Source organism: Bos taurus, chromosome 9, assembly GCF_002263795.3.
Source record: "Bos taurus isolate L1 Dominette 01449 registration number 42190680 breed Hereford chromosome 9, ARS-UCD2.0, whole genome shotgun sequence".
Classification (NCBI taxonomy): domain Eukaryota; kingdom Metazoa; phylum Chordata; class Mammalia; order Artiodactyla; family Bovidae; genus Bos; species Bos taurus.
The window spans coordinates 72,198,425-72,226,131 of NC_037336.1; the positions used below are offsets into that span (position 1 = coordinate 72,198,425).

General features: G+C 42.9%; 1 protein-coding gene across 2 annotated transcripts in view; it reads right to left on the minus strand.

Annotated features, from left to right (window-relative positions):
- Positions 1 to 25,076, minus strand: part of SLC2A12 (solute carrier family 2 member 12) — a 75,973-nt gene extending 50,897 nt beyond the window's left edge. Inside the window, exon 1 of one of the 2 annotated variants that reach the window (XM_024996436.2) lies at positions 24,777 to 25,076. In XM_024996436.2, coding sequence (XP_024852204.1) covers positions 24,777 to 24,891 — 115 coding nt within the window. In that variant the 5' untranslated portion in view covers positions 24,892 to 25,076. 2 annotated transcript variants of the gene reach the window in all.
- Positions 25,077 to 27,707: the final 2,631 nt, after the last annotated feature.

Consider the following 27,707-nt stretch of genomic DNA (forward strand, 5'->3'; position numbering starts at 1 on the left):
TAAAATGAAGAAAGACATAGAGTAGGGTTTGTTTTTTCTTTTCTTTTTTTCTGTATTTACCTTTTGGTTGCTGATGACAGAAGCAGGATGCTACCCTATGAATGCCAGAAAGCAGAGATAACTTTCCCAAAAAATCTGACAGAGACCAGGAGGAAAGAAAAAGAATGGCTGCTTAATCATGAATGGCAGTCTGGAGCAGGACAGAGTCTGGGGTGGACAGAGGAGAAGCAGCCAGCGCTGAAGGAGAGAGGAGGGTGAGGAATCATAATTAGAGCCTTTTCAACAAACATCCAGCCCTGAAGTCAGTCCGAACTTCCAGTTCATGGTGAAGTTTAGCATTCCTGGCCATTCTGCCCATGGATTTGCTTCACGAGAGCCCTTCTCTACATCCCTGTGTCCCCCTAAAGGTGCCATAGGGGATTCTCAGCCTTTTGTGGACATCACAGAAGTAGAAACTATCTAGAAACTTCTAACTGGTACCCACAGGCTGCTGGGTCATGCCTACACTCTGAGTCTGGCTGCTTTGTTAGTAATAGACCAGTCGTGTTCCTTTGGAGCAAGGATAATTCCTTAATAAGATAATAAAGTAAAACTGTTCCTATTGAAGATGTGATCACAACCCAGAGGCTTTATGCAAATGAGCACTGAGACCCACATCCCTGGCACAAAGGGCGGCCAACTCCCACAGGCTAGGCAGCTGCAGCCACTTCCACAACAATAGCCGCATTGTCTGCCACTCACGGTGACTCAGACGAAACCACAACTTTAACTGGCTTGCACCCGAACACTCCATCTTCCACAATATTTGACTTTGTGCCCACTTTTTTATTTCCTTTTCTTCTCCATATGCCTATTATATCATAAGTACATAATGGAACACACAACAGACACTTGGCGGAAGACTGCCTTCTACAGCAAACTGGAAAGCGTGCACACACAGGTTCTTTTTTTGGCAGGCAGCCAGGTCATTATACAGCTTGACCAACTGTGAAGGTTTCACACATTGAAAAGACCTCCTACTTCATCATTTGCTTGAGAAAAACTTGCAGTGGCCCCCAAATGGCCTTGCATCTGTGTTCTCCCTGCTCTCAGCTCCTCCTTCCCGAACACCTGTAATCCCAACCCATCACTCAAGAGTCATTTCAAGTGCCACCACCCCCAGAGTGACTGGCCTGTTCTGTCACCTTCTGCTACCCCACCCTCGACCCCTCTGGACTCCCACTGTGCACAGAATATGGGGTTCCAGACATATGAAGGCATATTAGTAAGTCATTTATTGACCTGTTTGTCTTCCCCTCTCACACAGGAAGACTTTGAGGCAAGAAGTCTCCTTTCCTTAACATCTATATTCTCAACTCTAGTCTTTGGCACAGGAGCTGCTGCTGCTGCTAAATCACTTCAGTCCCCCGTCCCTGGGATTCTCCAGGCAAGAACACTGGAGTGGGTTGCCATTTCCTTCTCCAATGCATGAAATTGAAAAGTGAAAGTGAAGTCACTCAGTTGTGTCCGACTCTTAGTGACCCCATGGACTATAGCCTACCAGGCTCCTCTGCCCATGGGATTTTCCAGGCAAGAATGCTGGAGTGGGGTGCCATTGCCTTCTCCACAGGAGCAGTCTTCAATAAATATCTGTTGAGTGAATAAATAAATTCACACTGGACCTCTTTCCTCCAAAAGTCGTACTGTGACTGGTGTGGACAGAAAGCCTCACAGCCATTCCTTTACAGGGCCTCTCACTTGCAAATGTGAGCAGCGGTTGATTTCACGTGTCCTTTTAGTTATATCTAAGTGTCCCACCCTCTGCGGGGGAGAGACCTGAGCTCCCTCAGGCAATACTCCAGTTAGGAGGCCCTGAGCAGTTTCTTATCTTGACTATAACACAGAACAGCCAGAGGAGTAAGTCTTCATCCCAGTCATATTGTACAAGCAGTGGCTCCTTCAATGTGGGACAAAGGAAACCTTGGAAGCTCCATAAACCCTCAATCTGTAAGGATTAGTCTTGGACCAGAAGCTGCCTATCCTAACAAGAGACAATACTTCATAAAGTTGGAAGTGAAGAAAGGTTTACAACCCCCGTGGATAAAGTCTTAAGATATCTTGCTGCCCTAACAGTTTCCATGCAATATTCCTATTCTGCCAGTTGTTAAGCCAAATGTGGAATATATGATGGTATAAGACCTTAAAGCAGTAAATGCGTCACCACTGTGTAATGGTCCCTATACATCCCTTCATGGCCAATCCTTATATTAGCCCAGATCTCTGAGGATGCTAAATGGTTTAACTGTGCTGGATCTCTAGAACGCCTTTTTTGCATCCCAATTCATCCATCATCACAATATCTGTTTGCCTTTGAATGGACTAACCTTGACTCAGGCCAAAGGCAACAATATACCTGGACAATATTGCCTCAGGGGTTTCGGGACAGCAAAGGTCCGTCTAGTCAAGGCTATGGTTTTTCCAGTAGTTCTGTATGGATGTGAGAGTTGGACTATAAAGAAAGCTGAGCACCGAAGAATTGATGCTTTTGAACTGTGGTGTTGGAGAAGACTCTTGAGAGTCCCTTGGACTGCAAGGAGATCCAACCAGTCCATCCTAAAGGAAATCAGTCCTGAGTGTTCATTGGAAGAACTGATGTTGAAGCTGAAACTCCAATACTTTGGCCACCTGATGCGAAGAGCTGACTCATTTGAAAAGACCCTGATGCTGGGAAAGATTGAGGGCAGGAGGAGAAGGGGACGACAGAGGATGAGATGGTTGGATGGCATCACTGACTCAATGGACATGAGTTTAGGTAAACTCCAGGAGTTGGTTTTGGACAGGAAGCCTGGCATGCTGCAGGCCATGGGGTTGCAAAGAGTTGAACACAACTGAGCAACTGAACTGAACTAAACTGAACACTTGTTTGCCCAGACCCTTGTAAAGTAAATAAGGGAAATACACCCAAAAGAGGGTGCTATGCTACAGTACATAGATGCCCTATTAATATGAAGTCCCTCCATGGAGGCTCAGATCAAAATATCATTGAAGTCCTTCATTTCCTTGGGATCCAGAGTTAGAGAGTCTCTCAGACAAAGGCATCAATCTCCAAAAAAACAAGTTAACTATCTGGGATATATTATAAACCTTGGAAGTAGACAGTTATCTCCAGATAGAAAACAAGCTATATTAGGCCTAAGTGTTCCAAAGACAAAGGAACATCTCTATCTTTTGGGGCATGGTAGGATTTTGTAGAATTTGGATTCCAGGATTCAGGCTTATGGCTAAGACCCTGTATAAAGCTGTTTAAGGACCAGATACAGAACTGTTACTTTGGAACAGGGAACAGGAAAAGACTTTTAATGGTATCACGTAGGGCCTCACCAGAGTCCCGACTCTCAGTCTTCCCAATTTGAAGAAGCCATTCATCTTCTATGTGGATGAAAAGCAGGAGACAGCTCTGGGGGTCCTTATACAGAAGCTAGGGGAAGTTCTTCAGCCTATAGGAGACTTTTCCAAACAACTAGACTCTATGGTTGAGGCTGGCCTGGGGGCCTCTGGGAAGTAGCTGCCACAGTTTTATTAGTGGAAGAAGTTAACAAGCTTACCTTTGGACAGCAACGGAAGTCCAGACCCCTCATCAAGTGCAAGGGATCCTAGAGATAAAAGGCCACTCTTGGCTAACTGAAGGCTGCCTTATTAAGTACCAGGATTTGCTCTTTGACTTCCCAGAGCTAACCTTCAAAACTTGCCATCCTCTTAATCTCGCTCCTTAATGTCTGCCGCAAACTCAGAGCTAACACATTCTTGTCTCAAAACCGTTGACCGAATGCCTGCAGGTCTGACCTAGCAGATGAAGCTGTGGGAAAAAAAAGGAAGAGTGGTTTACTGATGGCAGCAGTTTCATTAAAGATGGAGTCAAGAGGGAGGGTATGCCACAGCGTCACAGAAGCAAAACCCTGACAGCTCTAACCTGAGCCTTAACCCTAGGGAAAGGAAAGGCTGTAAATCTACATACAGATTCAAAATATGTCTTCCCTGTTTTACATGCCCATGCAGCTACCTGGAAAAAGAGAAGACTTCTAAATGCAAGAAATTCCCCTATAAAATATGGGGCTAAGATTTTACGTCTCATAGAGACGGTTCAAAAACCAAAACAGGCAGGTGTCATCCACAGCTACAGGTATCAAAAGGGAACTTCTCAAATTTCCCAAGGAAACAGTGGGGCAGATCAGAAAGCAAAGGAAGCAGCCCAGATACCCCAAACCAAAAAGGCATTAATCCCACCCCTTATCCCTTTTAATGTTATACCCAGGCACTGGACTTTAGCAGAGATCTGGGCATGAGACAGAGGGGGGACCTGAGGGAACAGATGGCTGGTGGCATATAGGTCAGAAGTTGCTCATATATCTCTCTGACCAATGAAAAAATTATTAAAGGGTTACATGATTCTCTCCATCTGGGGAGAGATGCAATGTCTATGATTGTTTTCTGACTTTTTTTTTTTTTTTTTACAGGGAAAAGGCTCCCAGAGACGATTAAAAGAGTGACTTGGGCCTGTGCCCTCCGTGCCACCCATAATCCAGGAGATAACCTCAAGCCTCCCCTCTTAAGCCCAGTCCAGTGTGGTGGGACTTACCCAGGAGACAGGACTAGCTAAGTTAATAGATTTCACTCAGATGCCCTCTTTCTAGGACTTCAAACTTTTATTACTCTTTATGGATACTTTTACTGGATAGAGAGAGGCTTTCCCCCACTAGAACAGAGGAGGCAACTGAAGTGGCTAAGGCTCTCCTAGAGGAAATTATTCCTAGATTTGGATTGCCCCATCACCTCCAGAGTGACAACTGGCCTTCAGTTGCAAAGGTCACTTAACAGCTTTCATGGGCTTTAGGAAATAAATACCACCTCCATTCATCCTGGAGACCTCAGTCCTCAGGGGAAGTAGAACAGGCTAAAGAAAATCTTGGGCAAACTCCATCAGGAAATGTCTGAGTCATGGCATCACCTGCAGCCAATAGCCCTCTTAAGGGTCAGGGCAGCTCCTAAAGCAACCACCAAGTTAAGCCATTTTGAAACGATATTTGGAAGGCCATTCCTTACTCTGGACATGTTAACTGATCCAGAAACCCAACTTAAGGCTCAACTTAAATACATTTTAAACCTAGGCCGGGTCCAGAAGGCAATACAAGAATACGGCAACAGAGTGCAGCCCGCTCCAGATGATAGTCCCAGGTACCCTGTTGTAATCCCTGAAAGACCTCGAAAAATGAGTCCCCGGTGACCAGCTTCTCTCAAAACAGAAGGGCTCTTACCAGTCTTTCTGAGCAACCCTACAGCAGTTAAACTCCAGGATGTCACCAGTTGGGTTCATCTGTCTAGGATTAAACCTGTCTCCACTGATACATTACAGGAACCTGAAGACCCACATTCCAGCCATCCCTGAGAATCCATCCCTTTCTCCAAATCTCCACAGGATCAGGGGGACTCAGAACAGACTGAAAATTCCAGGTGGATGAGTGAGCCACTCCAAGACTTGAAGCTCTTATTCAGAAGGGACAAAAAAACTTCTTAGCCTCTTGCCAAGTACCTGTAGCCACTATCTTCCTCTTGCCTTCTGGTACTCCAATCTACTTACCGATTAATTGAGATGCTCTGGTATATTTAGATAACTATTGTCTTCTTTCCTCTCACCTTCACTCTTGGCATTTATTAAACTTCTCTGCCCATGCTGGATAATTTAATTATGATCCTGACTGGTGCAACTTGTTGTTTAGTCGCTAAGTCGTGCAACTACCAATTCCCTTAGCTTTTCTACGCCTCTGCAACTAAGACCTTTTTAGTCCAGGAAGGACTTCGGCCACTGATGTGAAGAACTGACTCACTGGAAAAGACCCTGATGCTTGGAAAGATTGATAGTAGTAGGAGACATGGGGCAACAGAGGATGAGGTGGTTAGATTACATCACAGACTCAACAGACATGAGTTTGAACAAACTCTAGGAAAAGGAGTATGTCAAGGCTGTACATTGTCACCCTGCTTATTTAACTTATATGCAGAGTACATCATGAGAAACGCTGGGCTGGAAGAAGCACAAGCTGGAATCAAGATTGCTGGGAGAAATATCAATAAACTCAGATATGCAGTTGATACCACCCTTATGGCAGAAAATGAAGAGGAACTAAAAAGCTTCTTGATGAAAAAGAAAGTGGAGAGTGAAAAAGTTGGCTTAAAGCTCAACATTCAGAAAACGAAGATCATGGCATCTGGTCCCATCACTTCATGGGAAATAGATGGGGGAACAGTGGAAACAGTGTCAGACTTTACTTTTTGGGCTCCAAAATCACTGCAGATGGTGACTGCAGCCATGAAATTAAAAGACGCTTACTCCTTGGAAGGAAAGTTATGACCAACCTAGATAGCATATTCAAAAGCAAAGACATTTCTTTGCCAACAAAGGTCCATCTAGTCAAGGCTATGATTTTTCCAGTGGTCATGTATGGATGTGAGAGTTGGACTGTGAAGAAAGCTGAGCGCCGAAGAATTGATGCTTTTGAACTGAGGTGTTGGAGAAGACTCTTGCGAGTCCCTTGGACTGCAAGGAGATCCAACCAGTCCATTCTGAAGGAGATCAGCCCTGGGATTTCCTTGGAAGGACTGATGCTGAAGCTGAAACTCCAATACTTTGGCCACCTCATGAGAAGTGTTAACTCATTGGAAAAGACTCTGATGCTGGGAGGGATTGGGGGCAGGAGGAGAAGGGGGCGACAGAGGATGAGATGGCTGGATGACATCACTGACTCAATGGATGTGAGTCTGAGTGAACTTGGGAGTTGGTGATCAACAGGGTGGCCTGGTGTGCTGCGATTCATGGGGTCACAAAGAGTCGCACACGACTAAGCGACTGAACTGAACTGAACTGAACTGGGAGATAGTGAAGGACATGGAAGCCTGGTGTGCTGCAGTCCATGGGGTCACAAAGAGCTGGACATGACTTAGTGATTGAATAGTCCAAGGAGGCAACAGGTTCAGTCCTTCCATTTTAGAAATAGAGAAATATGTGGTCTCTTATTTCTTATCCAGACAGGGCCAAAGTTCCTCTCTCAGTTGTCCTCCTATTGGTATTTTGGAGTTTGTATCCACAAGGACCCAACTTGAATTGCTTACCATGGGTAGGGGTAGGGTGGATCTATCTCCTGCTTCATTCTTTTCTCTTTCGTCTCTTTCTTCTTGTCTTTTTTTTTTTTAATGTGCATTCGTAGTAGCTTCTCTTATTTACCCTCCACATCACAGATTTCAGATAATAATTCTGCTTTTGCAGTTTTAGACTCTGACACTTCACACATTTCATATTAGGTCTATCTGCATCTCTAATCTCAACTAGCTCTAGTTCAGTTCAGTTCAGTTCAGTTCAGTCATACAGTCGTGTCCGACTCTTTGAGACCCCATGAACTGCAGCACGCCAGGCCTCCCTGTCCATCACCAACTCCTGGACTTCACTCAAACTCATGGCCATCTAGTTGGTGATGCCATCCAATCCATTTCATCCTCTGTCATCCCCTTATCCTCCTGCCCCCAATCCCTCCCAGCATCAGAGTCTTTTCCAATGAGTCAACTCTTTGCATGAGGTGGCCAAAGTATTGGAGTTTCAGCTTCAGCATCAGTCCTTCCAAAGAAATCCCAGGGCTGATCTCCTTCAGAATGGACTGGTTGGATCTCCTTACAGTCCAAGGGACTCTCAAGAGTCTTCTCCAACACCACAGTTCAAAAGCATCAATTCTTCGGCGTTCAGCTTTCTTTACAGTCCAACTCTCACATCCATACATGACCACTGGAAAAACCATAGCCTTGACTAGATGGACCTTTTTTGGCAAAGTAATGTCTCTGCTTTCGAATATGCTATCTAGGTTGGTCATAACTTTCCTTCCAAGGAGTAAACATCTTTTAATTTTATGGCTGCAATCACCATCTGCAGTGATTTTGGAGCCCCCAAAAATAAAGTCTGACACTGTTTCCACTGTTCCCCCATCTATTTCCCATGAAGGGATGGGACCAGATGCCATGATCTTCGTTTTCTGAATGTTGAGCTTTAAGCCAACTTTTTCACTCTCCACTTTCTTTTTCATCAAGAAGCTTTTTAGTTCCTCTTCACTTTTTGCCATAAGGGTGGTATCATCTGCATATCTGAGATTATTGATATTTCTCCCGGCAATCTTGATTCCAGCTTGTGTTTCTTCCAGCCCAGCGTTTCTCATGATGTACTCTGCATATAAGTTAAATAAGCAGGGTGACAATATACAGCCTTGGCGTACTCCTTTTCCTATTTGGAACCAGTCTGTTGTTTCATGTCCAGTTCTAACTGTTGCTTCCTGACCTGCATATAGGTTTCTCAAGAGCTCCATCTTTACCTCAATTTACTCTTATCACCAGCTGTTGTCCTGCATGTCATTTTTTTTCCCCCCAGAGTCCATTTTTTTTTAAATTATAGACAACAGAAATCAGATACTGTCCAAAATATATGTGTTTCCTGTAAAGAAAAACCTTAGAATGCATGTTTTGCCTTTGTATTTAAAATGTACTTGACAGTAACTGGCTTGCCACATTCTCTTTACCCAGCCCCCAAATCAGTTATGATATTTTTGACTGTAGGAAAACAAAAACCTGAAAAACAAGGGCATTTACTGTTTAGTTTGTGAGAAGACCAGGTTGAATTTGGTGTCTCCAAGGATTCACACTCTACCCATCCATCTGTTCCTGCCTGCACAGAGGGCTGGCTTTTGTCCCCAATCTGTCACCATATGTGCCAGGTGGCTGTCACAGCTCCAGGCGTGAGATGCTCTCACAACCAGATTCACAGTGGAGAAGGCTTAGGGCAAGGAGTTATCCCCATGTGCCTCTTTCCTCTTATCATGGAGGGAACTTTCCAGCAGAACCTTGAAAGATGATGGCGTTCACAACATGCTAACCCAAAATTCAACACCTTGGCATGTTGAATATTTCATGTGAGAGGTACTTTCTGTTATACCCAGAGGAAAAGAACATCCTTATCTCAGAAAGCAAAGGGGCACCAAGAAGAATTTGAATGAACAGATTTGCTAAGTTTCCCCTGGTTTACTACACTTACCTCATATTCTTGTCGTATTTTCATAACAAATAAAGCATAAATATATTCAGGCTTAATCATTTCTTTGAGCTTTTATTTCCTTATGAAGGTTTCCATGTCACATAAAACTTACATTAATTAAATATGGATGCTTTGTGTTAATCTGCCTTTGTTGGTTTAATTTTTGGACTCAGTCACAGACCCTAAAAAGGTTGAGGATAACTTTTTACCTCCCCACAAAGACTTATCCTCATGTCTCATTGACCAGAACCAGTGTGTTCCATAGTCAAACTTGGCTGCAAGAGAGAATAAGAATAAGTATCTGAATCTTCTAGTTCCCTAGTTGGAAAAGACAAAGAAATAAAAGGAAGTTGGGATAGCAATTAAGTTTTCCGTGTCTGACACATCTTACTATAACCACCCAGTTGCAGTTGGAAATTTTCTTAGTTAGACTTGAAGGAGGAGTTAATGTGCACAGACACTAGCCACATTTCTGATATCTGTAAGTTATTTTTCTGGTGGGACCCCACTGAACTGAGAAAGGAATTTTTTCCCTTCTACTTTTTGTCCCCTGACTGTGAACAGGGGATAACATCTCTGCATTGTATAAAGCAAACTTTCTTTTTTTGCTTGTCAAAAACAGTACATGCAAAACTACAACATCCAGAATATACCACTCCAGTGGCTCATCTGAGCATTGTCTCTTCTTAACACTGATTTTCACATTCTAGAATACCACTGTCCTTCATTTGTCTAGCCAGAGTTGCTGAAATCTTGGAAATTGTAGCCCCTAAGAGATATAGATGCTGGGAGGGATTGGGGGCAGGAGGATAAGGGGACGACAGAGGATGAGATGGCTGGATGGCATCATTGACTCGATGGAGGTCAGTCTGAGTGAATTCCAGGAGTTGGTGATGGACAGGGAGGCCTGGTGTGCTGCGATTCATGAGGTCGCAAAAAGTCAGACACGACTGAGTGACTGAACTGAACTGAACTGGAGAGATATAGAATGGGAAGGGACGGTGATAGGATAGGGTGGGAAGAATTAGACTATGGAGCAAAACCTTCTGACCCTTCAAAAAAGCAGCTCCAAGAGGTCTGTGGAGATGTCATACTTTGATCGATGAAAATTCTCTCAGCAGGGATGCTCAGTGACAGTTTGTGGAAAGCTAAAATATTACTCCCTGTTTTATACATTGGGCTTCTCCAGTGGCTCAGGAGTAGAATCTGCCTGCAATGCAGGAGCCACAGCAGATGTGGATTCAATTCTGGGGTGGGGAAGACCCCCTGGAGGCAAGGCAACCCACTCCAGTATCCTTGCCTGGAAAATCCCATGGACAGACGAGGCTGACGGGCTACAGTCCATGGGGTGGCAAAGAGTCGGACACAACTGAGCAACTAAGCACAGCACAAGTTCTAACCCATTGATAAGTATACCTGGCTTTAATGTTATTGCAATTTTGCATCTCTTCCCATCTTTTCAAGAGGACTTTCAATAGACAGTTAAGAGGGGGTGACTCTGGAGAACAAACCAACAGCCATTCACCCAGAGACCTCTGACATCTCCAGGAAGGAGATTCTCAATCTGTGTGAATTATGGTAAGTGAGGGACATTTGAAAACTGATAAAGTCTTCAAAAAGGATCTTCATCCCATCAATGCTTACTAAACATTAGGAAAAATAGTAACATACACATTTGTCCTTCAAGATTCCATACATATGTGTAGATGTGATGAAATAAAAGGTTTTAATTCAAAGTGTGAGTGAATGCAGAGTATCTGCCTGCCATTCTATATTTTCTAATCATTAAATGTAAAACTGTCAAAACTATTACATGAGAATTTGAAATTGTTTTTCTATTTAAAAATGAATTCAGGGACTCAAAATGGTTGAAAGTCATCCTCAGTGCTTTAAAAATTCTTTAATTAAGGAAATGAATGGGGAGAAAATAATATTGTAAAGCTTGTGGATGTAAAGTTCTTAGGAAGAGCACTTTATTTACTAAAAATGAATACCTGGATGGCCACCTCAGGGTTAAGGGAAAAGGCCATGGGTCATGTTGATAACACAGAGGTGAGCCATGGGAGGGAGAGAGAGAAAGGGAGAAAATGCTAAGAAGCACGAATTTGTATGTGTGTGTGTGTGGTGTGTGAAAGAGAGAGAGACAACACACACACACACACACACACCAGAGCTCAAGAAAGAAAGGCCAACAGAACCCAGAAATAAGACAAATGAAAAAAAAAGTCAGGAGAATTTGTCAACTTGTGGAGGGTGGGTAAGGATGAGGAATGAAGATAAGAGAAAAATAGTATAAGAGGTTTGTAGCTTCTAGCAAAAATTAGTTGACAAGAAAGTCCCTAAGGTGGATTTGACAGGAGAATTGTATGAATGTGTCCACCTAATATTTAATTGCACTATAGCCCTCTTCAGATTGTTAGTAAGAATCTACCAAAAACTTGAGTGAATGGGATTTGAATATATGAAGGAAAGGATTGTAATCCATGCATGGACTAGAAGAGGGATAAGAGAAAAGACCAGCTTTGGGAAGCAAAGGGCAAGAAACCAGGATAAATAGGAAGCTGGTGCAAAAAGTGATCAGAAACCACTTTCTGATCCTAAGACTCACACCAGTACACTGTGTGTGGTTGAGGATGGGCAGAGCTGGGGAACAAAGAGGTATGTGATTTTAAATTTATGGGAGCTGGAGCTATTTTTGTTTAACTGTTAAAAGAATAGTGGGACTTTCCTAGTGATCTAGTGGTTCAGTTCAGTTCAGTTCAGTCGCTCAGTCGTGTCCGACTCTTTGAGACCCCATGAATCGCAGCACACCAGGCCTCCCTGTCCGTCACCAACTCCCAAAGTTCACCCAAACTCATCTCCATCGAGTCGGTGATGCCATCCAGCCATCTCATCCTCTGTCATCCCCTTCTCCTCCTGCCCCCAATCCCTCCCAGCATCAGAGTCTTTTCCAATGAGTCAACTCTTCGCATGAGGTGGCCAAAGTACTGGAGTTTTAGCTTTAGCATCATTCCTTCCAAAGAACACCCAGGGCTGATCTCCTTTAGAATGGACTAGTGGTTAGGACTATTTATTCTCACTGCCAACGGCCCCATGTTCAATCCTGGTTGCACCACAAACTGAGGTGCAACCAAAAAATTAAAAATAAAAGAATGGTAAGGGTTTAGAGGCATGCAGGAAGAGTTTTCCAAGACCCCCTAATTCCATCACCACTATCATCACTTTAAGAAACTTTTCCTGATTTCTGTAAACCAATAAGATCTTTTCTCAACAATTCCTTCTGTCATGTTACTTATCACACAAAGGTTTCATGACATGTCTCTACTCAACATCTTCAGATTCATTCACAACCTTCTTTCTCCTTCTTTGAATTCTGCTTTCATCAGACAAATATATTTGTAGTTCCCTGAATGTGCCATTCTTTCTTCTCCAAACTCATATACAAGCTATTTTCTCTGCTTAGAATGTTCTCTGTAAACTTATTGGCTTCAGTGATACTTTCTTGACTCAGCTTAGCCATACTGTCTTCTAGGATCCCCTGTGTACTACCAAGGCATAGTGTCTGGTCACCTCCTCCTGTCTACATTTCTTGATCTCTTCTCTCTCATCGCCCATTGATAATATGCATCTGCATTGCACAGATGTTCCTGGTTTACCACTGGACCCAGGTTCTAGCATCATGTCTGATTCCAGAAGATGCTCAATATTTGCTAAATGATTGTCATTATTTGGATTCTTATCTGTCTGATGAGTTGGTAAAACTTATGGACCCAGACAATATTTTAGATATTTTTATTTTTTACACTGAAGTATTTTGCACTGTACCTCTTACACAGATAGTCAATAACTATTGCAGAATTAGAATGGGCTTTAGTTTAACTCAACAAACACTTCACTCATTCACTGATTTAACAATTAAGCATGTACTCCGTGGCAATACCATCTTGGACACAGAGGGCAGACAGGTTCATCTGGACGGACAGTGCAGTCATCAAGGTGGGCGCATTGAGCACCGTGCTGACACATTTCCTAGGCTACAAGATGGCGTTACTTATGCGTGTGCACATGATCCCTGATGGCAATACAGAGGAAAAGGCACAGTTCCTACCTCATATGAGCTATATGGTACTTTCTAAACAGCTAGCTCAGAGATCTGATAGATTCAAAAATATATATTTTAACCCAGAAATTCATAATCTTACAGAAAAAGACATATCATATGGAAAATTAGGGAACTAGTTAAAATGAAATGCAATGAAGTTCTGAAACAAGTGTAATGGGGACCCAAATTCATAGATCAGAACACGGAACAGAGCAGAAAGTAGAGACATCAGTGTTGGATAGTATTGTTGCTCAAGTGCAAAACCCTGGCGTGGATTTAGAATGTGAAAAGTGAAAGTGTTAGTTGCTCAGCCATGTCTGACTCTGTGCGACCCCATGGACTGTAGCCTGCCAGGTTCCTTTGTCCGTGGAATTCTCCAGGGAAGAATACTGGAGTGGGTAGCCATTCCGTTCTCCATGGGTCAAACCCAGGTCTCCTGCCTCACAGGCTGATTCTTTACCATCTGAGCCACCAGAGATTTATAACACTGGGGTTTAGCTCTCTAGGCTCTTATCCATGCTACATGGAGCAATTTGCTTTTCTCCCAGAGGTACCTCGGCTTAACACTGAAGGTACAGTTTGGAATCAGAATACCTGGTTAGTTAGCAGCTAGACTCTGACATGTCTAGTTTAATCTTTCTGTTCCTCTGTGTCCTAAGGTAAAGATAATAATATCACATACCTCATAAAGTTGTGAGAATAAATGAAATAGAAAAGTAGCTGGTGCACACTAGTAAGTGCTTAGTAACTATTAGCTTTTGATCTCTTAGCTTTAGTTTCCTTATCTGTCAACTAGGGGTAATGTTACTTCATTGAATTACCCACAATAATCATTCAATAATGATTTGTTTGGTCTGAATGGAGTTTTGCCAAGAGAATGCACTGGTCATAGCAAACACCCTCTTCCAACAACACAAGAGAAGACTCTACACATGGACATCACCAGATGGTCAACACCGAAATCAGACTGATTATATTATTTGCAGCCAAAGATGGAGAAGCTCTATACTGTCAGCAAAAACAAGACAGGAGCTGGCTGTGGCTCAGATCATGAACTCCTTATTGCCAAATTCAGACTGAAATTGAAGAAAGTGGGGAAAACCACTAGACCATTCAGGTATGACCTAATCAAATCCCTTATGATTATACAGTGAAAGTGAGAAATGGATTTAAGGGACTAGATCTGATAAACAGAGTGCCTGATGAACTATGGACGGGGGTTCGTGACATTGTGCAGGAGACAGGGATCAACACCATCCCCATGAAAAAGCAAAAAATGTAAAAAAGCAAAAAATGTAAAAAAATGTAAAAAAGAAAAATGGCTGTTTGAGGAGGGCTTACAAATAGCTATGAAAAGAAGAGAAGTGAAAAACAAAGGAGAAAAGGAAAGATATAAGCATCTGAATGCAGAGTTCCAAAGAATAGCAAGGAGAGATAAGAAAGCCTTCCTTAGCGATCAGTGCAAAGAAATAGAGGAAAACAACAGAATGGGAAAGACTAGAGATTTCTTCAAGAAAATTAGAGATACCAAGGGAACAAAGATGGGCTCGATAAAGGACAGAAATGGTATGGACCTAACAGAAGCGGAAGATGTTAAGAAAAGGGGGCAAGAATACACAGGAGAAGTGTACAAAAAAGAGCTTCATGATCCAGATAATCACGATGGTGTGATCACTCACCTAGAGCCAGACATCCTGGAATGTGAAGTCAAGTGGGCCTTAGAAAGCATCACTACGAACAAAGCTAGTGGAGGTTATGGAATTCCAGTTGAGCTATTCCAAATCCTGAAAGATGATGCTGTGAAAGTGCTGCACTCAATATGCCAGCAAATTTGGAAAACTCAGCAGTGGCCACAGGACTGGAAAAGGTCAGTTTTCATTCCAATCCCAAAGAAAGGCAATGCCAAAGAATGCTCAAACTACCGCACAATTGCACTAATCTTACACGCTACTAAAGTAATGCTCAAAATTCTCCAAGCCAGGCTTCAGCAGTACATGAACCGTGAACTTCCTGATGTTCAAGCTGGTTTTAGAAAAGGCAGAGGAACCAGAGATCAAATGGCCAACATCTTCTGGATCATGGAAAAAGCAAGAGAGTTCCAGAAAAACATCTATTTCTGCTTTCTTGACTATGCCAAAGCCTTTGACTGTGTGGATCACAATAAACTGTGGAAAATTTTGAAAGAGATGGGAATCTCTTTGAAAGAGATGGGACCACCTGATCTGCCTCTTGAGAAACCTATATGCAGGTCAGGAAGCAACAGTTAGAACTGGACATGGAACCACAGACTGGTTCCAAATAGGAAAAGGAGTACGTCAAGGCTGTATATTGTCACCCTGCTTATTTAACTTCTATGCAGAGTACATCATGAGAAACGCTGGGCTGGAAGAAGCACAAGCTGGAATCAAGATTGCCGGGAGAAATATCAATAATCTCAGATATGCAGATGACACCACCCTTATGGCAGAAAGTGAAGAGGAACTAAAAAGCCTCTTGGTGAAAGTGGAGAGTGAAAAAGTTGGCTTAAAGCTCAACATTCAGAAAAGTAAGATCATAGCATCTGGTCCCATCACTTCATGGGAAATAGATGGGGAAACAGTGGAAACAGTGTCAGACTTTATTTTTGGGGGCTCCAAAATCACTGCAGATGGTGACTGCAGCCATAAGATTAAAAGACGCTTACTCCTTGGAAGGAAAGTTATGACCAACCTAGATAGCATATTGAAAAGCAGAGACATTACTTTGCCAACAAATATCCGGCTAGTCAAGGCTGTGGTTTTTCCAGTGGTCATGTATGGATGTGAGAGTTGGACTGTGAAGAAAGCTGAGCGCCGAAGAATTGATGCTTTTGGAGAAGACTCTTTAGAGTCCCTTGGACTGCAAGGAGATCCAACCAGTCCATTCTGAAGGAGATCAGCCCTGGGATTTCCTTGGAAGGACTGATGCTGAAGCTGAAACTCCAATACTTTGGCCACCTCATGCGAAGAGCTGACTCACTGGAAAAGACCCTGATGCTGGGAGCGATTGGGGGCAGGAGGAGAAGGGGACAACAGAGGATGGCATCACCGACTAGATGGACATGAGTTTGAGCGAACTCCGGGAGTTGGTGATGGACAGGGAGGCCTGGTGTGCTGCGATTCATGGGGTTGCAAAGAGTCAGACACGACTGAGCGACTGAGCGACTGAACTGACCTGAACTGATGGAGTGAAATCTCTCTAACAAGTAAGTAAAACTTTGAAACAATCTCTTACTGATAGCAAAGGAAGTAAAATGATACCTTGTTTCCAGCATAACAATTCTGCCTTTTCATACATTCCTGAATTCCTTTTTTTTTTTTTTTTGGCAATAATGGGACTTAAATCATGAAAAATTCTTCCTGTGATTTTGCCTTGAGTTTTCCACAATTTTGTTTCCCAATAGAAATGAAACGTTCATTAGCTAAGGATGTTCTTTCACAAGATTAACTGATTAAAATTACAACTTCTCCCCCTATTCTTTATTTATCATCTCTATTTTATTTCATGCCCTGTGGCCACAGGGCATGTGAAATCTTTAGTTCCCCAACCAGAGACTGAACCTGTGGCCCCTGCAGTGGAAGGGCGGTGCCTTAATCATTGGACCACCAGGAAAGTCTCTCTCTTATTCTTAAAAAGCCTTGCACTTCTGAGGCTGAGATGCCATATATAAATTAGCATTGTACATGGCTCATAACTTGCACAAAGCATGTGGAAACAAGTGCATACAGGGGCAACACATTATAAAATAACAATAATATAAATAAAATAATATGGATGCAGCTAATAGCCACAGAGCCTAATAATGGCAGGCAGACCTTCATCATGATTGTTTTTGAGAAACAATTACTTCCAGTTCAGTTCGGTTCAGTTGCTCAGTTATGTCCGGCTCTTTGCGACCCCATGGACTGCAGCACGCCAGGCCTCCCTGTCATCACCAACTCTCGGAGTTTACTCAAACTCATGTCCATTGAGTCAGTGATGCCATCCAACCATCTCATCCTCTGTCATCCCCTTCTCCTCCCGCCTTCAATCTTTCCCAGCATCAGGGTATTTTCCAATGAGTCAGTTCTTCACATTAGGTGACCAAAGTATTGGAGTTTCAGCTTCAGCAACAGTCCTTCCAATGAATATTCAGGACTGATTTCCTTTAGGATGGACTAGTTGGAGATTACTTCCAAGGGATGCACAATTCTACAATATAAATAATACTTGATTTTCTTAAGGGGAAAAAAATATTCCTATAAGTCAAAAGATTGCATTTTTCTCCCTGATACTTCAGTACAACAATATAAAGTGAGTCACGGTCAAAAAGAATGAAAGTTCCTAAGGTGAGAATAAGGTGATAAATTATTTTAGTCTATCTTGGAATGTGCAGTCAAGTGGGCCTTAGAAAGCATCACTACAAACAAAGCTAGAGGAGGTGATAGAATTCCAGTTGAGCTATTCCAAATCCTGAAAGATGATGCTGTGAAAGTGCTGCACTCAATATGCCAGCAAATTTGGAAAACTCAGCAGTGGCCACAGGACTGGAAAGGTCAGTTTTCATTCCAATCCCAAAGAAAGGCAATGCCAAAGAATGCTCAAACTACCGCACAATTGCACTAATCTTACACGCTACTAAAGTAATGCTCAAAATTCTCCAAGCCAGGCTTCAGCAGTACATGAACCGTGAACTTCCTGATGTTCAAGCTGGTTTTAGAAAAGGCAGAGGAACCAGAGATCAAATGGCCAACATCTTCTGGATCATGGAAAAAGCAAGAGAGTTCCAGAAAAACATCTATTTCTGCTTTCTTGACTATGCCAAAGCCTTTGACTGTGTGGATCACAATAAACTGTGGAAAATTTTGAAAGAGATGGGAATACCGGACCACCTGATCTGCCTCTTGAGAAATCTGTATGCAGATCAGGAAGCAACAGTTAGAACTGGACATGGAACAACAGACTGGTTCCAAATAGGAAAAGGAGTACGTCAAGGCTGTATATTGTCACCCTGCTTATTTAACTTCTATGCAGAGTACATCATGAGAAACGCTGGGCTGGAAGAAACACAAGCTGGAATCAAGATTGCTGGGAGAAATATCAATAATCTCAGATATGCAGATGACACCACCCTTATGGCAGAAAGTGAAGAGGAACTAAAAAGCCTCTTGGTGAAAGTGGAGAGTGAAAAAGTCGGCTTAAAGCTCAACATTCAGAAAACGAAGATCATAGCATCTGGTCCCATCACTTCATGGGAAATAGATGGGGAAACAGTGGAAACAGTGTCAGACTTTATTTTTGGGGGCTCCAAAATCACTGCAGATGGTGACTGCAGCCATGAAATTAAAAGACGCTTACTCCTTGGAAGGAAAGTTATGACCAACCTAGATAGCATATTCAAAAGCAGAGACATTACTTTGCCAACAAAGGTTCGTCTAGTTAAGGCTATGGTTTTTCCAGTGGTCATGTATGGATGTGAGAGTTGGAGTGTGAAGAAGGCTGAGCACCGAAGAATTGATGCTTTTGAACTGTGGTGTTGGAGAAGACTCTTGAGAGTCCCTTGGACTGCAAGGAGATTCAACCAGTCCATTCTGAAGGAGATCAGCCCTGGGATTTCTTTGGAAGGAATGATGCTAAAGCTGAAACTCCAGTACTTTGGCCACCTCATGCGAAGAGTTGACTCATTGGAAAAACTCTGATGCTAGGAGGAACTGAGGGTAAGAGGAGAAGGGGGCGACAGAGGATGAGATGGCTGGAGGGCATCACTGACTCGATGGACGTGAATCTCAGTGAACTCCGGGAATTGGTGATGGACAGGGAGGCCTGGTGTGCTGCGATTCATGGGGTTGCAAAGAGTTGGATATGACTGAGTGACTGATCTGATCTGACCACTTCTACCTAAATTGTATAGAAAAATTAGTATATCACTGAATCATAACCATTAGCAAATGGATAAATGAGCATGCTGTGATACAGGAAGAACAGCTTTCCCAAGGAGCCAAGACAGAAAAAAAAAGAAAAAAAAACTCATATGACTTTACGTTTACTATAAAGGTAGTATATTGGCTCAACATTTCAGCTGGGAAATACTTGGAGGGATTTCAGGTTCTGTGTCTTTTTTTTTTTTTTTTTTTGCCATACTGCTTGTGGGATCCTTTTCCCTGACTGGTGATTGAACGCAGGTCCTCAGCAGTGAAAGCACAGAGGCCTAACCACTGGACTGCTCTGGAATTTCCAGAGGTTGGATACTTTCTGCTCCACTCCAGTACTCTTGCCTGGAAAATCCCACGGATGGAGGGGCCTGGTGGGCTGCAGTCCATGGGATCGCTAGGAGTCGAACACGACTGAGCGACTTCACTTTATTTTTTCACTTTCATGCATTGGAGAAGGAAATGGCAACCCACTCCAGTGTTCTTGTCTGGAGAATCCCAGGGACGGGGGAGCCTGGTGGGCTGCCATGACTGAAGCGACTAACCAGCAACAGCAGCAGATACTTTCTGAGGGAAGACAGCATAGAGAATTATTCTCATTTGGCATTTGGTCAAATAGCCACTTGGAAAGCAGCCCGTTTCAACTCTTCTCCTTTCTCACACCATGACTTGGTGTAACTCTAGGTGACTTTCTTTCGTTGCCTTATTTTATTCGCTAACTCATCCACTTGGGGAAGGCTGTTCATGAGAAAAAGCTGAATTTGGGAGCCCTAATTCCATTCAATTTAAATGCCTGTGCTCCGCAACAAGAGAAGCCACCACAGTGAAAGGCTGGAGTACCGCATGGCAGGGTAGCCCCGACTTAACTAGAGAAAGCCTGCACACAGCAGTGAAGACCCAGCACAGCCAAAAATTAATCAGTTTTTAAAAAAGAACTAACTATTCTTCAATGACAAAATATCATCCCACACATCTATAGCAATTAAAAACTGCATTTTAAGATTGGCTGATTCACCTTTAATACATACATGGAAATTATTTTCCATAGTCGCCTCCAGAGTGGACTCATTGCATTTTGAGTTCTGTTTTTCTCAGCTACTACAGGGTCTAGACCACTAAAACGTACTCCCTAGAGAATACATAAAAAATATACTTGAGGGCTCCCAGTAGGGTCCTTCCAGCTATTCACCAGGCTTGTTCCTAAGAACTCACTCAGGTCCTGTCGGCAATCTTACTAGACAGAAGGGTGATGTTGAAAATACCTAACAACCGCACCAAGGTACTGTCCTATCAAAATAGACATCAGCTTTAAGCCTGCTCGGGCACGCTGGTATCCACAGGCTAATTTCAGGCCCTCCAGGTCAGGGGAACTGTTGGTGGCTCCTTGTCTGCCAAGCTCTGCCACCACAGGCTCTCATCAATGCATGTCTGCTGCTGTGGTGGCAGCCTAGAGGTGGTTTGTGACAAGCAGCAATCTTCCTTGACCTCTCGGGGTGACATGATATTAAAGGGGAAAAGATCCCTGCTGTGTGAGTCAAACACCACCCACCCAGAGCTGGCAGAGGAACAGCTCCCGCCATATTTGTTTAGAGGTTTCTCCCTTACCTGGGAAATCCTATGGACAGAGGAGCTACATACAGTCCATGGGATCACAAAGAGTCGGACATGACTTACACCACCACCACCACAGGTCCCAGAGAAGCCATTTACCCAGGTCTCACTGTAACAAAACCCCTCAAATTTAGATTTTTGATATGATTTCCAAATGAGGTGAAATGTACAGACCCAGAGATAAGCTGATTGAAGAGAAAGAGGAGATGGTTATCTTTAAATTTGGTCATATTTTCAGACAAAAACATCTATAGTCCCTCATAAATTCAAATGTCTCTAAATTCTGCCATTTCCTTGGGAATATCAAGCCATACACAACTTTTTTGTTGTTGCTGTTGTAACTGCCATTTACTTGTTAGATACACATGCTTTTAAAAGCACAAGTTTCGTCACGGGTTTTGTCACTTTTTCTTTTGATACATATATACTGTATATGGTTTATTTAAAAAATTTTCCCTGCTTTTTTAAAGGTATAGTTGATTTATAATATTATATTAGTTTCAGACGTCACTTTTTAATATGTGGAAAGCCTGGGAACATGGGAATGGTCAAGGTCTGGGCCTTCCCAAAGTAACTTCCCAAAGTTGGTCTCACAGTCAAAGCTCTGTTACCAGGTCAAGGTGGTCAGTCTGACCTTCTCTTCTCTGATAACAAGTCTATTCCCCAAAGTCTTCTCAGTCTATCTTACAAGTAAACTTCTCCTTGAGCTGTCTGAGGAAGCCTGAGAAGGCCAAGCCTGACTCAATTCAAGAAGGACTGGTTTAGGCTCATTCTGAGGGCCCAAGGCTCACAGTAGGAGCACTATAAATATGCCCCAACCTCAAAAACATGACCTGCATAACCAGAGCAGTGATGGACCTGAGGTTTGCTAATGTGATCCTGACCCCAGAGCTGGCTCAGGGCCACAGAGGATGCGAGGGGAGCAGAGAAGCAGCCAGGCCACAGGGCTTTCTTTCTACACTTGCCCCCTTTCCACTAAATAAGTGCCATGTTTACCTGCCTCACATACTGACCACCTACTCAGACTCCATTTGCAGAAAGGAGTTTGCAGCTTTAAACATGTTTAAGGACAACTGCCATAGTGCAGCCGCCTCACTAGCAGAGGTGTGCATTTCATGAATCTCAGACTGCGGGACTGTGGCAGCTCAGGCTTAGAAGGGTCTGGGAGGGGATGAAGTGCCGTCAGTGTCGCTGATTCAGTGAGCCTAGTTCCAGCGATCTGGGTTCCAGTACATGGGGCAGCTGGATCTGCGGTGTGGAAAACATGCACTCACATAAATATTGTTCTGTTTCTGACCTTTTGGGCAGACCTGATGTGGAAAAGCAGAGCGAGTCGGGTAAAGTAGGACTTAAGGAAACCCTCTTCCTAACCAATTGTTGAATCATGAATTAGAGGAGCCTGGGAGACCCAGCTTCTGAGGTGGAGAAGCAGGCCCCGCTGGGCAACAGGCTGCCAGGGTCCGCCTTGATCAGCCACCCCCTGAACTTGGGCCAACCACACATCTTCTGGACTCCTGTTCTCCTTGTGTGAGGTGCTCTAGCCATCACGTTTCTCACCTCATCTATATCTGTTGCTGGCTTTAAGTACCAAGATTTCAAATTGAGCTCAACCTTGCCCTACGAGGTCAATTATAACATGTCTATGAAAGCTGAAATGTTTACTAAAAATGTACCCACTTAAGCCATAACTTCTTGAAAATGAATTTAAATTCATTAGCTTCTAGCCACTGGAACAAAGCATTCCTTCCAGTTTAGAGGGTTTGGCCAGGGAAAACCTGCCAACCCTTCTCACTATGCACAATAGCATTAAAGGGTGCAATCACAGGGGGTTTTTTGTTTGTTTGTTTCATTTTTCAGTATCTCAAATGCTTTAATTACCTTATCCGGGGTTTATAACTCATTCCTCTTTGTACATTGTTTTTCATCTAGGAATATAGAACAACTTGCTACCTTCAAATGCAGGAAAAGAAGGATAATTATTAAGCATATTTTAAACACTTGAAGTTTCCTGCATGAAGCTACGGAAGTTTAAAATATAAAGAAGTTGAAAGAAGTTTTTGTCAAATATTTCATTTGACATCTTTGTAAATCAGACAAAAATACAACCCCGATAGAAGAGACAAACTAACTTGTCAAAACAGCTGAGGAAGTCCCTGCTATGTGTTCATTATATATGTAGATCTGTATAATTGCCTTTGGGTACCAAGAATGCCTAAGACAATTTAGGAAAATTTATGAAAGTAATAATAAGGTTTGTATTTGTCTAAATATAAGCTACATATAGCACCCATCAAAGCTGTATTCATTAAGGAGTTAAGAAAAGCATTTAGGTTTCTTCTTCTACATGATAAAGATTCATTTAAAGTTAAATGTAAAAGACAATTGATGGTGTTTATTCATTTAGTGTTTCAACAGTTTAAAGTTGTACTTTAAACTGAAAGTTGTGTGTGTTCAGTCTTTAGAAGCACACATTCTTGCTTTCCATTGTGATCTTGGACAATCTGACCTATTAAAAGGACACTGTGCTTTCAAAGACATATCAAAACTAAATAGTTTTTTATTGTTACTGTGGAGGCCCCTCTAGCATAAAGTTTGTTTTCAACTTCTTTGCGACATTTATCACTGACTCTATATAGTTACTGCTTTTGTCGCTATTACCACCTCAACTCACCCTCCAGCTCAATCTTGCGAGAATTCAGAGAGAACTTCGCCACTCTTTCTCTACTCCCCAATACAAGTTTCTTTTGTTTTTTCTTGGACTTAGCTCACACTTAGAGAAAGTGGCAGCTCTGCTGAAGAGAGGACTGGGCCGTAGTGTGAGGGACCCCAGATATTAATTCTTGACTAGAAGGAGGGAATTCTTGACTAGAAAGAGGGCTAAGCTGGAAGAGGGCAGGGGAGAAGGAGAGCTTCTCCATTTATGAGGAGGGGTCGCTTGGTGCCTCAGTTCCAATGTGGATTCAATTCCAAGATCAGACAATCCCACCATGCAAACCTAAGCATATAGGGGACTTCCCCTGGTGTCCAGTGGTTAAGACTCCATCAGGGAATTGGGGAACTAATACTCTGCATGCAATAAATAAATCAAATTAAAACAAAATTCTTTTAAAAGAACAATTGTTAAAAAAAATAACTAAGTATACAGATCCATCCCAAGATGAAAGATAAATGCTTTTTGTATTTATTTGGTGGTTTGGATTGTTCATGAAATTCTAATATATGGCCTGGGAATGTATTATATGATTAGAGGGAGCAGAGCTGAGAGAAGCAGGGGAAGGGGGTATTATTTGTGTCTGATTTCATTTCATATTACACTGAGTTCCTATTCCTTTGAAGACTAACTGATCGGGAGAGGCAACTACATGTGGGCAGTGTGTTTGTGAAAATTGTAAATATGGAAGTGAAGAAAGGCATTTGATTTAGCAAAGTTAACTGAAATGAATGAAAACTTTTCCAAATTTCACCTCCAGAAGGAGAAGTATTAAACAAACCTCAGTCTAACATGCCAGTTTTAAAGAAAGCAGGAGCAAGTAAGCAGAGGTTTTAGACTGCAAACAATGCTCAAATTCATTACAAAAAGACACTGGGCACTTAAAAAGAAAGTTGAATTTATTGATTATGTAACTAATAATTTTAGGAAGCCTCCTTAAAATGCTGGTTTTTAAAATGGTGGTTAGGATGTCCAATTGTTACAGATTACCCATGTGTGACAAGAAATGAAAAAAAAAAATGTGTGTATGTGGGGGTGTGTGGGGGTGTCTTCATCGGCGCGATTATCTTGCCAGTCAATTTCTCCAAATGAAAGAGATTTATCCCTGATACAGCCCACACAGAGGAGGGGACCCGGCTTAGGAGTAGTGAGACTTCAGTCTTCACATTAGAGCTCCTTGTCGCTTCTCCCACGAGATCCTGTCCCCTTGTCTCCAGGCACCTTGCACGCTCACGTGGACACACACAAGCACACGCACACACACGAGTGAGACACGCGTCCAGCGCGCTCCTCTCGCGGTCCCCCAGCCAGGCTGCCTCGCTTTACCTCGCGCCCAGGGAGGATGCGGGCCGCCGCTGGCTCTGTCGCTGCCATCAGTCTCCGCCGCTCGCCCCTTCGGTTTCAGCAGACTGGGGCCCTCTGCGTTTTCAACAGGTACCATGGTCACGTAGAAGTTACAGCCGTTCCCTGGGCACCAAACCACCCCGACTTCCCCAACTGACACGAGCGGTCACTTTTCCCATAGTTGCATGCTAAAGAAAGGTGGGGAAGAAAAAAAAAAAAAAAAAACTTCGAGCAAAGCCAATGTGATTTGTGACCAACTTTGTTTCTATTTCCGAAAGCTTTGCCCTTTTCGGTGACACAGGCTGTTGCTATTCCAAGCAGCCTATCACAGGCAGTGGGAGGGCCGAATCTCCGGAGGATTGTTTTTGCCTGCAGATGCAGAGTTGGAAGCAAAGGATTTCAAGGCTTGGGAACCTGAGCTCTGACAGTGTTTGGCCCTTAGGTGGTGGGGAGCTCTCCTCTTCTTGCACCTTTGAAAAGAGGCAGAGAAAAGAAACAGGCAGATCCAAGTGCAAACTGAGGGAGGGCCTGGAATACTCACAGATGGTATTAGTTAATCTTGCAGAGGGAGGAACAATTTATGCAGAGACACACCAGAAAGGAAAGTGTGTCAATTTCTCTACAAGACTGTTGTTCCAAGAGTCATGACACTTAGAGAAGTCAACAAAGCATGAAGCATAGTCATTGTTTCTACCTGTTGTTACCTTAGGTAAACACCATACATACTCGCTCTCTCCAAGGCTTGTCAGACAAATCAAGGCCTGAGACCAAGCGTAGGCAAAGTCATAATGCACAGATTCTTTGGACTTTTTGCATCCTGGGGTTACGGCAAGATAATCCAGTTTATTTATGCATAGCTGTCTAAAGGAGAAACCGACCCTAAATTTCTTGTTGCGTTGCCTGATAGCCTGATGGCAGAAGGAGGGGCATTTCCAATTCCAAGAGGCTAGACTTTATGGTCCATGGTGTGGCTGTGGTATCATCCAATCTGGAGCAAAATCAGGACCTGAGAAGGACTTTTTTCCACCCTGATTTGTGACTATATTTCTATAAAAGGCCTTATAGAGTCATGACATTTTACCTTTAGTTATATACTTAGCAAACCATATTTCTTGAAAAAGCTTAGAGAAGAAATTGGGATCATTTTTGAAAATCATTAAGAGTAAAAACTAAAATTTATGGAGCACTAATGCAATGGAGCCAGAAATTATGCTGAGGGCATTAACTCAAATGATTCTTTTTTGGGGAGGGGAGAAACTATGAGGCAGGTACCCATACTACAGAGAAGAAAATGGAGGCAAAGTAACTTACCTCAAAAATAGCAGCTAGCCTGTGGTGTAGCTGAGACCAGGAAGCCAGGTGATCTAATGCCATAACTCTTATATGCTAACTTTCAAGCCTTGTGCTTCTCTGATTTTCTTGGTTTCTGCCACTTTGAGCACTTCTTTACCTGAAGAAGATGAACTGCAGCTTTTGGTCCTTGTCATTCCTGTGGACAGAGAAACAAGTTCGTGCTTGCAGAGGCAGAAGCTGAACTGTGAAGAACTCACTTTCATCACTTTGGCTGGATCCTAACACACCTCTAAATTAACTTGTAATTTATACATTTACTTTGCTCATCATTAGATGTTTCCATGTATTTCTTTTCCTTCAGAGAATCAGGCAGCAAATGGAAACAAACCTGTGTTGATTCAACTAGTGTTTATCATGCACCTATTATATGTCAGCTGCTAGTGCTGGAAAATTAGTTATTTGAGTGTAACCCAGCCCTCTTCTGATTCAGAGGTGAGTGGTTCAGACTGCAGCAGATTAGCCTGTCCCCACTATAGAATGTGTGGTACGGTGATGCTGTGGCTTGTATTTGTTCCCAGGATGTGTTATCATTGTAGGAGCAACAGGTTTTTTGTTTTGTTTTGTTTTGTTTTATCTTCAAGACACACGTATTCTAATCAGCTCTTGGTATTCTCTTGGCTTCTGTCTTCTCTCTGCTGGGAATCCATGACCTCGGCTGGGGACATGTTCTTGCGATGGATCAGCTGTATAATTGCTTTTGTTTAATGATCTCAGGCCCCGTGTCTCCAGCAGCTTCCTGGCACCATGGATGTGTTGGGGGTGTTTTCTGTAGTCTTTGACCAAGTAGAAGATAAACCTAATTCCAGAATCCCTTACTATGGTGAAGAGCAATTCAGCAATTCTCAATTTGCTTTCTGTAGCCGAACCACATAGGATCTCCTAAGGCAGAAACCAAGGAGACATGCAAAGGAATAGCACACAATGTGACTGACCACATTGCTCCCGGTACCTCTAATTCTGTTCTTTATCTCACTGTTGACCCAGTGCAGGCCACTGGTTCTCCCCAGCTCTGGTCTGTGCTCACTTCTCTCTTTTAAACAGAGTAAAGTTTAGGAGAAAAAGTCTTTTCTCCCAGACTAATGTGAAATATTCTTCTGACGAAATTTCCTGAAGAACACTGTACTTCTCCTTCATAGAATTTTGTACACTTACCGTGATACAGTTTCATTATAGTTACAACAGCAGTTTGATTCAACCTTCCTTTTTTCTGCTAGATCACAGGCTCTGTGACAATGGACTGTGTCTGTTTGGTTCATTATGGATATTCCAAGCTCCTGGCACAGAGTGAATACTCAGTAAATATTTGCTGGATGACAGACTGATTCCTGTAAATCCAACTAACTTTAGCATGACTTGAATGTAAGCCCCATGAGGGCAGGCCCCTATGTCTACCCTGAGCATTCATTCATCTCTGTGTCCCTAGCTCTAAGCATAGTGCTAGACATGCAGCAAACCCTCAATAAATACATGTTAAATAAGTGACTGCTCACATATTGGGCTCTTCAGTTCAGTTCAGTTCAGTTCAGTCCCTCAGTCATGTCCGACTCTTTGTGACCCCAT